Source organism: Paracoccidioides brasiliensis, assembly GCF_000150735.1.
Source record: "Paracoccidioides brasiliensis Pb18 unplaced genomic scaffold supercont2.2, whole genome shotgun sequence".
NCBI lineage: Eukaryota > Fungi > Ascomycota > Eurotiomycetes > Onygenales > Ajellomycetaceae > Paracoccidioides > Paracoccidioides brasiliensis.
Genome location: NW_011371359.1, coordinates 3,732,307 through 3,748,883, shown reverse-complemented (window position 1 = coordinate 3,748,883; position 16,577 = coordinate 3,732,307). Strand labels below are relative to the sequence as shown.

The following is a 16,577-nucleotide window of genomic DNA, read 5'->3' as shown; positions in this document are numbered from 1 at the left end:
CGTGAGGCGGAAATGTACACCTTTCACCGAAAGAGTAGTGCAGGAGGTGTGTAATATCCATCACCCATCTCTCACAAGCGCATTATATTGTACTTCAGACCACCATAACCCAGGTGTGTATGCGTTTATTCTAGGAGGTTGCTCATTCGTAGGTTCTGCCCGCGTACCTTTATTAATCCAGCCCCTTGGATAGTTACCTGTATGATAATCAGATCTCATTTCGAGACAATTTTACTGGTTGAGAAGACATCTCAGCTATTTGCCAAAATTGATATAAGTTTTCAGATATTTAAAGTATTGTTATAAAATAATAAATTAGCAAGATGACTTGTCGCTCCAGACGAAACTGACAATTGCGCGGAGAAAGCATGAGCAGCTTGGAACCTTAAATTAAGGTGGCTTATTACTAATAACTAATTGATTCGTCGGAACACGATTGGAAAAGGTTCGTTATCAACGAGGGGCAATATAAAATTTCCCCCGGCTCTAGTTTTTCCTCACGAAAAATCCAATAAACCGTTCCACCAACAGCATCACACAAGAACAACACGATTTTGCCTATTGTCTCTGCTCCCTTTTGAACCTCCAATGCTCTAAATATTGATTAATCCCCCTTTCTGCCCCTCTACACATAACCCCCTGGAGTCTTTCGAAACTACCACACCTCCCAACATGCCCCCTTCCCAAACTCCAGCCCAGGGCTCTGGGCGATTCCTTCTACTCTCTCCGCCATCCCTCTCCTCACATCCAGAGAAGCTAAACGCCATCCTAGGATTGCATGCACGCGAAAGCACAGATTTGCAAATGCTCGACCGACTCGCGCTAGGCCTCGTATCCCTTCCCGAATCAACCTATGACGTCGTGCTGCTGCTGACAGGAGCAGATAACACGCTCGCAGAAACCTATAGATTGGTCAGTCGGGGGGTTTTACAGGGGGTCGTTAACAGCCTGAAGCCCGGAGGGAAGTTGAGGAATCGAGATAATCAAATATGGGGTTCAGGGTCAGATTCAGCCGCAGGCTTAGGATCAAGTGATGGTGATGGTGGTGGTGGTGAGAAGATGAGCAGCAGTGAACAAGCATTCAGGAATGAGGCGATATTGGCGGGCTTGGTATTTGATGATAGGGGCGAGTTGGCGAAGCCGGATTTCGGAGCGCAGCAGGCTGTTCCGCTGAAGTTGGGGAGAAAGAAGAATCTGGGGGAGTCTGCTTTTGGGAACGGGGCAGTAGAGTTACCAGCTTCAAATGGTGTGAGGGTGACTACGGGCGCTACTTCTTCTACTACCACCACTACTACTACTACTGCTGCTGCTGCTGCTGCTACTGCTGCTACTCCCACTACGACGACGACAACTACAATAAACAGCTCAACCCCCTCGGGGGTCGGATTTATAGATTTCAGCGACGACTTTGGCGTCCCGATGGTGGAAGAAACGCAAGACTCTGATGAGGAGCTGATTGATGAGGAGGAGCTACTAGGGGAGTATGACATGGGCAGGCACATTGTTCAACGTGAGTTCCTTTTTTTATGACTTTTGTTTTTCACTACCAGACATCAGCCAACCACCCAACCGCTTAATTTGCATATATAGCCCCAGAATGCCGACCAAAAGCAGGCAAACGCCGAAGAGCTTGCAAGGACTGCACGTGCGGCCTGTCACAGAAACTGGAGGCGGAAGATAGAGCCAAACGCGCCAACGCGGATAAAGCGCTTGAGACGCTGAAACTGAGAACCAATGACTTGGCCGAGGTTGACTTTACGGTCCAGGGTAAAGTGGGCAGTTGTGGGAATTGCGCGCTGGGCGATGCTTTTCGATGTGATGGATGTCCGTACATTGGGCTTCCGGCGTTCAAGCCTGGGGAGGAAGTTAGGCTGTTGAATAACGATGTGCAGCTGTGAGATGGGTTACGTTTGGGGACTTGTTCTTTCTTGCATCCTTCAAAGTTATGCTGGTTTAACTACATTTCCTTGTCGTGAGATGGATATATGTATGTATGTATGTATGTATGTATGTATGTGAAGGGACAGCTTAGGGATGGGAGGCTACATTCTGGATGGAAGTACTTGGTGGCTGGAGTTAATTAAGTGAACATTGGGCTAGAGTACATTTTCCTCCAAAGCACAAAGCAGCTCGGGGTTGACCCACACGGAAAACGGAACATACCAGTATCATGTGCGGAAAGAATCAATATGGGTTGATTGATTCCAAGTTCTCAGCTTCATTTGTCCTTTGAAGTTTAGCAAGAACTGACTACATAAATCAATAGGGCTGCTGCTGCTGCTGCTGCTGCTGCTGCTGCCATTTTGCCAAGTGGTGATTGGATTCATGCACTTCACTACTTATTTAAAGAACTCGTAGCGTCAGCAGAGAGTAAAGAACGGTCCAACAAATAAATGTTCAGCTTTGGAAGGTTTTTTCTGCGGTTCGTCGGCTCGGCCAGAGAAGGAACGGGGGCTGTTAATAAGCAGTGTCTGTGATTGGCCAACCAGCAAGGGCAAAACTGTTCTTGTTGCGCCGCAAAATAATCCACCGCCTCCACCACAGAACGAACTGTCAAGCTTCAAGCACCTGCGCCGACACCGACACTGACACCGACACCGACACCGACACCGACACTCACACTCTCACTCTGGATACCCATACCCTTTGCAGATTTGACACCGCTCTATGATCTGCTTTGAATCTCTCAATCCTAGTCAACCAGCATTCTTTCGGGGATTGGTTTATTCCGCTTGAGTCAGAGAGCCAACAAAACCCACTTCATCGCCACGGACGTTTTCATTCCCTGTGAACACGCAGTCGACATGTCGTTCTCCTCACTCGTGTCTGATCTGGCCTTTAGAGGTAGCCTTTCCGACGACCGCAGCTCTTTAACCTCCAATGGCCTGAGATCTCAACAAACCCCCCCTCGATCATACGTTAGCACTGCGGCAACTAGCGTGAGCATATCGGGAGATATCTCCAGCCAGCTCCATGCAGGTTACAGCCATCCTTTGAACAGAGCATGGCAGGCTGAGCGGCAGTTAACAAAGGTAAAGAATGCATTTCTCTACTCGAATGAATCAATCCAAAATTTTCTTTCTAACATCGCACCATCCCGCCAACAGTCCATGCTCATCTACCCCCTCTTCATCACGGACAATCCAGACGAAGAAACCCCGATCCCCTCCCTCCCCAACCAGCGCCGCCACGGCGTTAACCGTATCGTCCCACTTCTCACCCCTCTAGTCCAAAAAGGACTCCGATCTGTCATTCTCTTTGGCGTGCCTCTCGCTCCCAGCGCAAAGGATGCCTTAGGAACAGCCGCAGACGACCCCAACGGCCCCGTCATCCAGGCCATCCGCGTAATCCGCTCACAATTCCCAGAACTCTACATAATCGCCGACGTCTGCCTCTGCGAATACACCTCGCACGGCCACTGTGGTATCCTCCGCGAAGACGGCTCTCTCAACAACGCTCTCTCCGTCGACCGCATCTCCGACGTCGCTCTCGCCTACGCCGACGCAGGAGCCCACTGTGTCGCCCCCTCAGACATGAACGACGGCCGCGTGCGCGCCATAAAACTCAAACTCATCGATGCAGGGATCGCCCATCGCGTCCTCCTGATGTCCTATAGCGCCAAATTTAGCGGCTGCTTATATGGGCCCTTCCGCGATGCGGCGGGTTCCTGCCCTTCCTTCGGGGACCGGAAGTGCTACCAATTGCCTCCGGGTGGTCGCGGGCTGGCCCGCCGTGCCATACAGCGTGATATTGCTGAGGGCGCGGATATCATTATGGTCAAGCCTGCCGGCACCTACCTGGATATCATTAGCGATGCTAGGGAGCTCGGTAAAGATATGCCTGTGGCGGCGTATCAGGTGAGCGGGGAGTATGCCATGATCCATGCTGGGGCGAAGGCTGGAGTCTTTGATTTGAAGTTGATGGTGATGGAGAGTATGGAGGGTATTCTGAGAGCTGGGGCGAGGATTGTGGTGAGTTATTTTGTGCCAGAGTTGTTGGACTGGCTTTCCACTTGATATCTGGGGGCTTTGGGTGGGTGCCTGGGCGTACACGAGTGTGCAACAAAAAGGAACAGGTCGTGCGTGTTCAGGCGGATAATATATTCTTTGTCTTTTTCACGAATTTCCAAGTATCATTTTACCGTCTTCTACTGGAGTTTAAGGGCGTTTTTATATTTTGTAGGGTATTTCGAGATCATTCATACGTTTTACGATAGATTATGGTTTTCTGTTGTGTCTTTACTATGCCCAGAAATAAAATATTTATATATAAATATAAATATATATTTGCATAGTTTCTCTCCCCATGGTTATATTCATACTGTTCGACACATTCGATCTGGAATTGAACAATGATATTAACTTTTCTGCTACAACTGCTGGTCAGTTCGTTCTGCTCCTCCTCTTATTGTCGGCCTTTAATGAGATGTAGAGTGAAGCTGATTTCCTACAGCCGGGTAAGGATTGTCCCTGGCTTGGTGTGTTCTCATTTCGTTAATCAAAACATCCAAAACATTCTGACGGAATATTAAGCACTGGAGATGGGTATCGAACAAGGCACATGAGAAGAAATTGATTGTTTTGATCATTGGAGGGGAACACACGGAAAAATGTCCATTATCATCATCCTAGTGATACGTCTCCATAAAAATATATACATCCTTACCGCAGCGGGTATGGCAACGGCAATGCGCTCACTCAGTAATGCTCATGTATTGCCCCAGATGGAAGTGATAGCGAAGAAAGAGCTCAAAGGACCTGGTGCCACGCCAAAATGTGTCTGACTCTGACACTACGGTGTTAACTTGATAACGATATAGCACTCTCATGTGAGTGTCTTGGGGAAGCTAGATAGCAAATTCTAACTCTTTCATAAAGTCATCATACTCATCATGAAGGACGTCGTCGATCATGGCGGGGTTATAATCCCTCTTGGACATAATTTCTCAGGGATTCTGTGCCATCAAATTCAGTTGTACATGTTGACCGGACTCAGAATGGGACAAGGTGGAGCTGGGCCGTCTCTATTAAAACAAAAAGCCCATGCATGCTTCCAAAAGAAGAGCGAAGAAGGGGTTTGATAGAAAAGATATTGAGGCTGAGGGTAGGGATGAGCGACGGTATATTCAAGTATCGCGATGATGGAGCTTGAACAAGCTGTGGTCGTCGCTTTGCAAACAGAATTCCTCAGGGGCCCCGCCTACTGCACATCTCCGACTTGCTAGGCAGGCTCTCTCTCAACGGTTAAGTCACTCGGTCACCCAGCCCTGGAGAGAACAAAAGTTGTGACCAACTCTCAACGCGCCATCATTCCAGTGTATGTGAAAGTGGTGATATTGACCACTTTTTGCGCCAGGGGTTCATCCCTCCCCAGCATGGGCAGGTGGGAAGGTCTCAGCTCCCTCCGTTCAGGGCTTGATCATCCACAACGGCTACATATATTACTTCAGAAACAACGTGCGAAGTTGACGGGCGTGAATTAAACCCATCAATAGAACGTCGCAGTTGTAGGCACCCAAGCGCCAGGGGGAAAAGTGGACTTTTCACTGATCTTTTGAAGAAGAAAGTATCAATGAAGTGCATGCCAAATGCGTGTGGGGATGTTGTGTGTGAGTGTGTGGAGTTTGTTTCATTCTCATCTCCTCAGTATTCGCTTCTAATCTACCATTGGTTAGAGTAGGCTCACAGAGGGAACGGATCTCAAAACTCAAATCACCTCCACTACTCGCATTTAGAACTGGCACAGTGCTTGGGTCAGATTGGAAACATCCTGGTCCTTCACGGGGGAGATGAGATACATCCAATCCGTTACTCTCAACCAACACATACATGATATCCCATACCGAGGTATCATCCAATTCATACATGGGGAACAATAATAAAGTTCGATGCTCTCATACTGATAGTTAATTGAAACAGTAAGCGCCGAGAATTCTCGGGGAATCACCAGGCGTTCTGACACAAGGACGATCCGCCTTCGGGAACCCTGCAGGGGGAACCTTCAAAAAGCTAAAAAGGAAAACAAAGTTACAGAGTTGGCAGCTGTTCACGGGAGATTCGCTTTGGCCCCAAATCGAGTGGAAAGGATCCATGGCTGGGGTAATTATTTGATAATGACGCCTCTTGGTATTAATTACCTGGCTCAGAAGAATCTGACAAAACCTTGACTGACTTACACAGGAGGACCAACCAACGAATCACCAAATCCAACTATCAAGAGAATCATCTCAATCTTTCTTGAGAATAATAGCATAGGAATAGGTAGGTGCATAATCAAATGATGAAATTAACCACAACGAAGACATACCTTTTGTTGGCATTTCGAATAAAACATTGCTGTGTACTACTATACTGTTCGTACGTACATTCTACGGAAGAACCACCTTGGGATGGTAACTAATCTTAATGACAAATTATTTGTCAGCCCAGGAGGAGATGAATGGGAACCTTGGAACCTCGTGTCAGGGTAAGGAGAAAAATACAATTCAGTATTCCCAAGTTCAAGAATAGAACAATGTGATGACTCTTCTGGAGTTACCACTCCTTCCACCAACCCATGCCTCGATTGCTCCAAACCATCTGCTTCTGGGGAGTACTTTACAGGGACGAAGTGGGGCTAGATAGAGGTGAAAGATGAGGGTGGAATTCTCCATAGAAAAATAAAACCGGTCAAGAAGAGCGAGGAGCTTTGGCGCCTTTGATAATATGGGGGGAAAAATATAATCGAGCAGCGCTTGGGAACCGCTCGAAAAAATATTCAGTTAGCAATGAACATTGGAGCGTTATTATTCGAAATTACTTTGTCTGTGCGATAAATTGCCTAAATTGCTATCCGCATAATTCAAGCGGCGGTAACACCCAATTTATAAGAGGTGCAATGCAATGGCGCTGGCGAAAACGATCATTAATAACGATGGGCGGCATATGCGGCCAAATGAACCCGCAGCCGCCCACTCAATGCACTCACCCAGCGCTCCCCCCAACCGCCCATACGCACCAGACTTCACTGCTGACCGCTTTTAGCACTCGACACGAGCGTTCGCCAAACGCTAGTCGCAGCTTGGTCGGGTAACCTTGGTTTCTCCTGACTCTTGGGAAGGGGAAGATATGCCGGTGCCACATATGATAGGCCAACGGGTAAACCAGGGATGTAAGACAATCCAAATAATAATCTCCCAGCCCAACTAGCAGCAACCTTGGAGGGTCGGTTGGTTGGGGACCAAAGGGAGCGAAAAGGAGCGACAAACAAGGGCGGCAAGCAGAAGGATAGGATACGGAGGGTTGTGCCGGCGGCCCAATGGGACCCGTGGATTGGACAAACGAAAATTTAAACGAGCAGCGAGCGGCATGCGATCTCCTCTCATCCAATCCATGGGATGAACAGAATAATGACAGACAGTGCAGGCAGGCAGGCAGGCAGGCCCCTTGAAAGCAGACTTGTTGATATGAAACTTATTAATAGGCTTTCCCCCCCCCGTTTTTTATGTCTGGTACGGAGCAGCAAGCAATAATTGCCACGAGTAACGCAACCACTAACCCACACTTCACTGTGCATGACAAGTTACTTTCCTTGGAGTCAATTATTAATTTCACAATTGTATGCCCAAGTTTAAAATAAAAAATATAAAAAAATAAGTAGTAAAAAAGGAGAAATCCGCAACTCCTGAAGAAAGTCAGCTTGGGCGCCTGGCTGAAACGTTGATTTCTTGTGTTAACTAGGAAAAAGTGCCCGAGCATCTTTTCAATTTTAGCAATATATCCATATTTTCATCAGTCTCTGCATTATTTCGTCAGCCAGCTGAGAGCAAGGCGGACCGTAACCGCGGTTGGAATACTGTACTCCTGATAATCTTGAAATAAGTTGACTAAGGCTATCAAGCTACTGCGGCATGAGCATCAAAGCACTCTGAGAGTAAGCAAGTCACAAAACTCAAAATCTCAAATGAACCGTTTAACATTATTGGTTGAAAGACGGGTATTGAAGTCCAAAAAGAAAAGAGAAAAGAGAAAAGAGAAAAGTGACCGACGACCATAAAAAAATCAGATCACAAAGCAGCCAGGGTCATAACAAGGATAAGCGGCGGGGACGGCGGATATTCGCGCTGGGTGAAGCCAGAGCAGTAACAGAGCGTTTCTGGCACTATGGCTGGCGACTGGCGCCTGGCACCAACGACAGGGACAAAGCGGCATTCGCGGGATGGAGGCAAATTGGTTAGCGTGGAGCGACTGATTGGTAAAGATGTGGCTGTGCATGAATCAATTTTGAATTGAGTGATGGAACAAGGTTGCAGCAACAGGAGAAGTAGTTGTCGCAATGCGGATTAGGATTAACTTACTGAATAAGAACAATATTGTTAATTCTGCAATAACCTAGTCATAGTTAGTAACAATAGTATTTACACAAGCATACAGAGTATTCACAGAGAGGTTTGTTCATACCTTTGAGATGATGAGACAAGGAGATGAAGTCGACTACAAGCGTTTGGAAGGTTCAAGCCGAGAGGAACTACTTTAGAGAGGTTTATAGAACTACGTAGCAGCACACGCCATTTCTTCATTTTCTCAATGGTTGACTTAAAGGCTGAGGTCCGATGGGTTGTCGTCACACCACCACACCGGCATTCCGTCACGAACGGACTATAATAATACCCTCAGCCGGTGAATGAGCGGCTGGAGTTTCCCTCTCTCTAACCTTGTTGGCGCCAGCGCCATTACTGAATCCATCATCAGGCGCCCAGAGCGAAGTTTTCAACCCATTTTGCTGAGCAGAAGGCATCCATTGTGCAGCAGCACTCTTTTGATGCGCTCAATTGCACAGCAACCACGGTCTCACTTGGCGGGTCTGGGAGGTGTGACAACTAAAACTCCAGAGTACGACGACGACTGATCCGGACTGGAGAGCTCCTTGCTCTCAGCGAAGTCGGAAGAAAGAGGGAAAAAAAAATAAAAATAAAATAAAATAAAATAAAAGAGAGAGAGAGAGAGAAAGAGAGAGAACTAGAGAAATAAACAAATAAGGTAAGGAAAATCCACTTGGCATGACAGGGATAAAAACTCTAATAATCGGCTGGACAGGGACACATGTATCTATCATATATGGATATATGAACGAATCGTATTATTGTTGCTCAAACATACGTTCTCCCATACATTACTCCGTGGATAGGATATCATTATCTATCGACAGGGAATTATGGGATATCTTTAAAAAATGACAAAATTTATAATATTATTCTTGTGACGAACCCCGATCGTTGTGGAAGGGCAGGAGGACGAATTGAGAAACAACATTTGCTGAAGAAGCCTCGAGCCTTTTTGCCTTGGGACGGCAACTAAGCACCCTGATTTGACCCGCTATGTGACGCAGCTAATGAGGTTAAAATGCAATCGTGTGCAGGGCTCAAGGCACAAGAGGTCTAACCGCGCTAGACGGATTCAGCATTTCCCGCTAATCAGGCTGAACCAGCAGTTTCTTCAAAAACATTCATATCCAAGACACCACCAACTAACTACTACTAACAACGTATAGTAGAATACCGAACAGGTGGGTATTACCATCATTATTTGTGTCAATCAACCATACGAAACCCGGTGAAAGCAGTCCATTCATTTCATTTATCTCCACGGGTTGATAAGCATGAGACAGTCGTTACCAGGAACCTCCGATCAGATTTCTTTCAACAACACACAGCAAATTACCAACAGGCACAGACAGGGCTGTGGGTAGTCCCGGGTTCCAGATCCTCAGATCATCAGATCCCCAAAGCCTCAGACTCTCTCAGGCCTCTTCTCACACGCATCTCTCTCAGCGGTACCCGCGTGAAAAGCACGACGGGCTTTTCGAAGAATGTTCCTAACGAGGGATCGCACAAAACACGAGGAAATCAAAACCACGTCAAAACAAGCCAAGAAGCAAAAAGACAATCGTAAGAATAACAACCTGTTTCCGTTTTACAATTACAGACAACAACAGGTTTTAGGTCGTCGTAGTTGCATCAGCCCGTCAACCGTTGATTGGGGGTTTGTTCCTTGTGGGCAAATGATGGGAAGCCATGATTGGCGAGGTTTCCGGGGTGGCGATGAAATAAACACAAGATGATGTTGACAGGGGTGGTAGGTACTGGGCGGGAAGAAGACCCGGGAGGACCAGGACCCTCACAGGAAATGCTGATTTGATTGACTTTTCCGAGACGATCGTGGGGGTGCGTGTGTCGAATCTGTTGTTAAATCGAAGGGATGCCCTGGCTGGCCGGCTTGCTGGTTAGGCTGGCACTGGCAGCAGTGGTAGGCAGCCCGGCTAGAGCAATTTTGCATAACTACTGAGTGGCTTGTTGGCAGGTTGGGTTTTAGCAGGGCGGGCTGGTTTGCGATGATCGTTCCACTGCCAACTCGTATGCGGCAAAATAATCAATCATGGCTGAGTGTTTATGGAGTTTTACAAAAATGGAGTTAGTCATTGTTTGATTTCCTTTCCACCCATGCCTCGTTCAGTCGGGGGGAAGACCTAAACGAGGTTTGACTGGACTGGGTTTTGTGTGTGCTTTGTGTGTATGGAGGTGGACACTGGTAGTGGGGATGTATGGGAAGGAATCGAAAGGATGGAGACTAGATCTCTGTGTTCTTTTCTTGTCTCTTCTAGTTGTTGGCGCATAATCGGAAGTCAAAAGCGATCATGCGATCATCCGATCATCCGCTGAACCGCCTTCCTTTTGGTGTTTCCCATCTTTTCCTCTTTTAAGGAAGTAATTAGCAGACTGCCTAAGGCTAGGTATGTGTACTGTCTAAATGGGGTGCTAACAGGATTAGGCTCGCGCTTATAGCCCTCCTTGTGTTGCTCCGATACGCGGTATCCTGTGCGAAATATGATTATCATTGTTGATGACGATAGATCAGCGGTCATCCTCAAACTAGCATTCTCCTTGGGGTAATAATTTAGAGAATTGATTGATGTCATAAAGTAGTGATAACGTGATAACTGCCTTCACATCCTGCCCTCGAAAATAGAGAAAGCCCCTCTATGTACTTTGTATCTATGATGGTATTATTGGCGTGGATTTGTCTTCTCTGCTCTTTTCCTTTAGGCTTTGGTTGTCTCTATTAATATACAGATACTTCCGAAGGACCAAACTCCGCACTGCACGGTACGCGGTACAGACACACCCGGTTCCAACATCCGTCAACCACCAGCGGCTGAGTCGACGTTGGGTATTATTATTAGTATATTGCAGCAACGCTGGAGTATCAGGCACTAACATCTCATTATCATAAAATAAAATATATTCTTAAAAAGAACAAAATAGTTACTTCGCATGATGAAACAGACATAGTCCAAGGATGTTCCCAGAGTACCCAGAATGCCAGAAATATCGGAATCAATCAGAACTCCTCTGCAGCAGAATAAATTGGTACCCAGAATAATACGAGAAGGCTTTGTAAAGTTACCAGGGCCCTGTCCCTCAACTTCCAATGACTGCATCTGCTGAGAGTGTGTGTGGCGAGCGGCGGCCAATCCGTGGCGCAAGCGACAGCCGAAACGAAACGATCCGGACAGACGCCTGCCACCCGCCCAACCGCCCACTAAAGAGTAGTTAGCCTCCCCCACCCAAAACAGAACCGCCCAGCACTTGTTTCCACTGTTAGGTAAGTGGTAGGTGTTTGGACACTTGCCTAGGAGTCTGAGTCTAAGGACAGACCCCAACCTGGGGTGGGCTCAAGCGCTGCGTCAATCAGCAAAAGGCCCAAAGTCTCCAGGAATTGGCAATCTGGCGGGTAGTGCCCGGAGAGCCCACGGACGTTAGAATCAGTTATATATATATATATATATATATATATGTATACTCCGTGTAAGGGAGACACAAATCCTCTTACCGCCTGGATGATAACTAATTAAGCCCATCCTGCTGCCCGCTCTACCAACCAACGTAGGATGCTAGACGACTGCTAATAATACTCCTCCGCACGACACACTATACACACACACACTCCTTCTGCTTCCTCCTCTGCCTCCTTCTTCCCTTCTCCCCCCATCTTCTCCAGCCTCTCCTCTCCTCCCTTCCCCCTCCTTCTCTCTCCTCTACGCTTTGTCTCCATCTTCTTCTCCTCCTCCCGCACCATTTATCTCACCCTGTTCCCCCTTCATCCATTCACAGCCCTTGCTTTTTGTTGTTTTGTTCGGTTCTCCTCTTCACTCCCCCCACCCCCCACCCCCTCCCGACATCTTGTAATCGCTTGTAATCGCTTCGTTTGCGCCTCTCTCGTCTCGCCGTGCCGCCCAATTTTCTAACACCACCCCCCTTGAGCTCAGCATCGTTACCCCAAGACACTTACATTCTTCCCTATCTTGCATCGCGTCAAATTCGTCAGGTTAGTCTTTGTATTTGTTGTCGTGTCGGGCCCAGTTCTAGTCAGCCCCCTCTTGCCTTGCTCTTGACCTCTCCAGGTTGGAAACCTCTCTCTCGCTTTCCCGCCTATTAGCACCATCTATCCAACTATCCACCCTCTATAAATTTTCTTTTTTCTCCTGTCCCTCCCTTTCTCACCTCCTCTTGCTTTCGTGTAAAGTCAATTCTCATCTACTTTTCATTGTTCTTGTTGCTCTCCTATTCTCTATTCTTACCTGGTCCCGAGAAGTCTCCCACATACTGCCCAGTCTGCTGCGGATTTTAAACTTTCCTCGATCGCGATTGTTGGAAACATCTTTCAGCTCAACAACAAATCATCCTATTACTTCTCACGAAGTTTTCAAAACCCCACCAATCGTATTTCGACTCCCTACCTCGACGTATTCGCTTTTTGCACATATTACCATCTCCAAGTGCTTCCTCGACTAGAACCCTCTCTGGACGGATAGGATCCGCCAGAACAACCACCATGTCCGCTGTCGCAACAGCTCCGGTGGTGAATGGAAACCACGAGTCTAACAAAGACTCAAACTCTGAGCATAGCCCTTCGCGGTTTACCGCGGTAAATGGAAGAGAGCACGGTGCGCCTTATAATAATAACAACAACAACAACAGCAGCAGCAATAACAACAACAACAACAACAACCACAGTAACAGTCATAACAATAACAATAACAATGGCCCATCAGAAAATCCTCCGACCGCAACCCACAACGAAGAACCACCCACCACCAATTCTCTGGAGCGCGATCGTAGTGGCAGGAACTCGGGAACACCTTCTCGCCAACCGGATCAGCTCATCGAAACCACAAATCACGCAGCTCAGGATCCCGAAATATCCTACATTACATCTGACGGGCAGTCCTCAAACGCAAATCGAAACAAACGAAAACGATCAGAGACTGATGAGCGGCAAAGCTCTCCATCATCGTATCAGGGCCAAAGCATTTCCAGGAGCCCAGTTTCCAAATCTGATCAGCATCTAGAGCCGCAGATTCAAGCTGCTGGTCCAAAAGGCGCAACCCACATACAGGCATCATCTGAACTGGATACATCTTCTAAAGGAACTAGACAAAATTTTACGCACGTGGAAAGGGGTGACAGCGTTCAATCTACCGCCAACACCTCGACCTGGGATGGTTATGACGCGCAGCAACTGCCAAACCATGCTCAACTTGGCCACCGACCCATCGACTCTTCCGATGCCCAGCTCGCAGAAGCTCTGCAGCGTGACGTTCAAGGCCCTGACCATGGCACAAAGAACTGGACACCAGTCCCCCGACCCGAAGGTGAATCTGTCGACCAAAATCGCAGGCTCGCGACTTACAGTGAGACTCCACCCCAAGAACGCCCCTCCGGCCCTGTACAGGTTGGCCCTAAGAGGAAGAGAGTTTTCAGCAACCGCACAAAGACCGGTTGCATGACGTGCAGGAGAAGGAAGAAGAAATGTGATGAACAACATCCCTCATGTATGTCCACCATCTCTAGGATCTCCTACTCTTCTCTTCCAACATCACAAGTGCCATCTTCCCCCCAAAAAAGCATGGACAAGTATACTAACCGGCGATTTTAAATACAAAGGCAATAACTGCTTGCGCGGTGGTTTCTTATGTGAGGGTTACTCGTCCCGAAGTACGTGGCAGAAGCCCTCCACTGCCAAAGGGCCCGTTCCACTCCAAGCCAAAGACGGCTATTCTGAGGTTTCCCCTCAGTACATACACGATATCAGCCCCCAACGACACGAGAGGGGTCCAACCACAGTTCATTCAGATAATGGCAAGTCTAGACCTATCCCCATAGACGAAAACGAGCGTACTGCTTCACAGTACATCACAAGCCCAACTGGCACGGGATCTAGAGGTTCGTGGTCGAAAGGTACCTGGCCATCTGGTCCCTCCTCTTCAACGCCGGAACATCCTTCCCAAGGAGAGTTTCGAGATCGTCCCGGTATTAACAACATGTCTCGTGCAGAGCAATCAAAGACCGATTATCATGCCGCACTGCGGGAAATGTCTCATGCCAATCCTCATCAGAAACCCGGAATGCCTGTTTTCCAAGGAGACATGAGCCAGCGTCCCAAACATCAACAATCTCACGTTGACACAAGCAGCTACTCGGCACAGGCTAGATTAGCTCTCAACCTAGAGCCACACGTACCCTTTGAGATCAAGACGGAAAAGGAGAAAATGCTGGCCGGCGAACCCTACGTAGCCCACATTGCGCCCCAGCTCATCAAAGAACGAGAGCGCTGCAAAGCTGCACTATGGCGATTCAATAACGCCGGTAATCCGAATCTTGGCATCGCTCCCCAGGAGCGAACTCGTCTGCTAAAGCAAATCCTCATGCCCCCACCAGACCCACAGGAAGACCCAACAACAACTACGAGCACCCCCATCGGCTCCTTAGGACCTGGCGTCGTGGTCGAAACCCCTTTTAACTGCCATTACGGCTACAACATCAATATAGGCGAAGATGTGTTGATATCCGAGAACTGTCTTCTCGTGGATGATTGTGCGATCACTATCGGGGCGCATACGTGGATAGGTCCTAACGTTACCATCCTAAGTTCCATGGCGATGGGGAGCATGCAGGATCGTAAAGGGGCGAAGAGTCGGTACCAGGGTCGCCCTGTCGTCATTGCTGAAGACTGTTGGATCGGCGCGGGAGCTACGATCTTGCCCGGGGTGAGTCTGGGGAGGGGCGCGTATATTGCTCCTGGGGAAGTTGTCAAGTCGCAGATTCTGCCGTATGGGTTTCAAGGGCTGAAGCCGAATTTCCCGTGAATATATTTATTAATATTATCGTATGTTCTTATGATAATATATATAATTCTTATATTTAATCCGGGTGAGAATGGAGTTTATGAGCTTGATATATGTTTCGGTTATCCGCAGAATCTTTCTGGGTGCGCTCTTTTTTTTTTATAAAAAAAAATTTATTGAAAAATATTAGGTAAATAATTAGATGGTGAAGGAACATTATGATGAACCCCTATATTCTTCTGGCTTCACCCATTTAATTCCTTTCTTATTTCCCGCCTCATTTCCTTTCCTCCACATGGCATCTCCGAAGTTGCGTCTCAGTTGCCTTACACAGACCCTGTCGTGATCTGGCTGGCTCAGATGATTTGAGTGGAAATGAGTATAATTTCTGTTTCCTTTTCCTTCCATTTTTCATTCCGCCTGCTCATTGGTTGAAAATGCATATTTTTTCGCGATTTTATTTGTATTAGTTTTACATCTCTGGTCGAAAAGATTCATCTATTTTATTTTCATTATTATTTTATTCCTTTTCTTTTTCTTTCCACTTCTTGTTCCCCTTATCGCTTGATGAGAACGAACAACGCTCGCGATATCAACTTTTACCTTCCTTTCTTTGCTCTTTGATCCTTCCCCCTTTTACACCCGCGTATATTTTTGCATATCTATATAAATTGTATGTGTCTCTGCATGTTTTCCTATTCTTCATCAGATCTCGAATGAAATTATGGTTCCCGTTCTCGCCTTTGCCGACGCTGTTGTGTGTTTGGGCTGATTCATCCCTCCTCTTTTCCCTTTGATATGTGCAAGTCACTTGCTTGTTTAGTTACCTTGTTTGATGAGAGGGTTGCGAATGTGAAGGTCTTCAATAGGTTTATGACGTAATGCTATCAATGTGATGGTGAAGATTTGATTTCGTGATTACGATATTATTATTATTATTATTATTACTCCTATCTTCAGTTGAAATTTATTAGGTGTCTCATATACCTAGGAAGGTATGTTGAGTTGAGGTTATTGTCCAGTATCAATCGGTGCAAGATGGGGGGGCCCTTGAGGCGTCAAAGAGCACCCGAAACCACTTATTTATTTTCACCTGTATGGAATAAAGACATCCAAGGCGTATGCTGTCCGATTCAGCTGGGAGAAGACTCATCCCCATATCCCACAGGTAGGTAGGGAGCCTATGCGGAGAACTCTCTCCCTTTTCATCTTCTTCTCGTTGCGAGGGAAAACCAAAGTTGGGAACAGAGCGGGGCAACACCCACCCGCTGACTAAGCCTTGCCTTTGCCCTATGAACTGCTCCCTCCCAGGAATCCGCCGCCTTTTCCTCCACCCGCCTGAGCCCGCTTGTCGACCATCTCCTCAACCAACCTCCTCACCCAACTCAAGGTCTTACCCATCTCTGCATCTTCTT

General features: G+C 47.4%; 5 protein-coding genes across 5 annotated transcripts; 3 read left to right on the top strand and 2 right to left on the bottom strand.

Moving 5' to 3' along the window:
* Positions 1–672: 672 nt before the first annotated feature.
* PADG_02385 (Fe-S cluster assembly protein DRE2) lies at positions 673–1,898 on the top strand (the record flags this gene model as incomplete). Its single annotated transcript, XM_010759486.1, has 2 exons — positions 673–1,510; positions 1,591–1,898. The coding sequence occupies 2 exons, from the start codon at positions 673–675 to the stop codon at positions 1,896–1,898; spliced, it is 1,146 nt and encodes a 381-aa protein (XP_010757788.1).
* A 906-nt stretch (positions 1,899–2,804) lies between these two features.
* Positions 2,805–4,016, top strand: PADG_02384 (porphobilinogen synthase HEM2; the record flags this gene model as incomplete). Its single annotated transcript, XM_010759485.1, has 2 exons — positions 2,805–3,032; positions 3,108–4,016. 2 exons carry the CDS (start codon positions 2,805–2,807, stop codon positions 4,014–4,016), a joined length of 1,137 nt encoding a protein of 378 aa, XP_010757787.1.
* A 4,028-nt stretch (positions 4,017–8,044) lies between these two features.
* Positions 8,045–8,775, bottom strand: PADG_02381 (uncharacterized protein; the record flags this gene model as incomplete). The annotated part of the gene is made up of 3 exons (XM_010759046.1): positions 8,045–8,244; positions 8,336–8,369; positions 8,692–8,775. The coding sequence occupies 3 exons, from the start codon at positions 8,773–8,775 to the stop codon at positions 8,045–8,047; spliced, it is 318 nt and encodes a 105-aa protein (XP_010757348.1).
* A 1,902-nt stretch (positions 8,776–10,677) lies between these two features.
* On the bottom strand, positions 10,678–10,872 carry PADG_02379 (uncharacterized protein; the record flags this gene model as incomplete). The annotated part of the gene is made up of 1 exon (XM_010759045.1): positions 10,678–10,872. One exon carries the CDS (start codon positions 10,870–10,872, stop codon positions 10,678–10,680), a length of 195 nt encoding a protein of 64 aa, XP_010757347.1.
* A 1,997-nt stretch (positions 10,873–12,869) lies between these two features.
* Positions 12,870–15,183, top strand: PADG_02378 (uncharacterized protein; the record flags this gene model as incomplete). Its single annotated transcript, XM_010759044.1, has 2 exons — positions 12,870–13,869; positions 13,982–15,183. 2 exons carry the CDS (start codon positions 12,870–12,872, stop codon positions 15,181–15,183), a joined length of 2,202 nt encoding a protein of 733 aa, XP_010757346.1.
* Between the last annotated feature and the right edge of the window lie 1,394 nt (positions 15,184–16,577).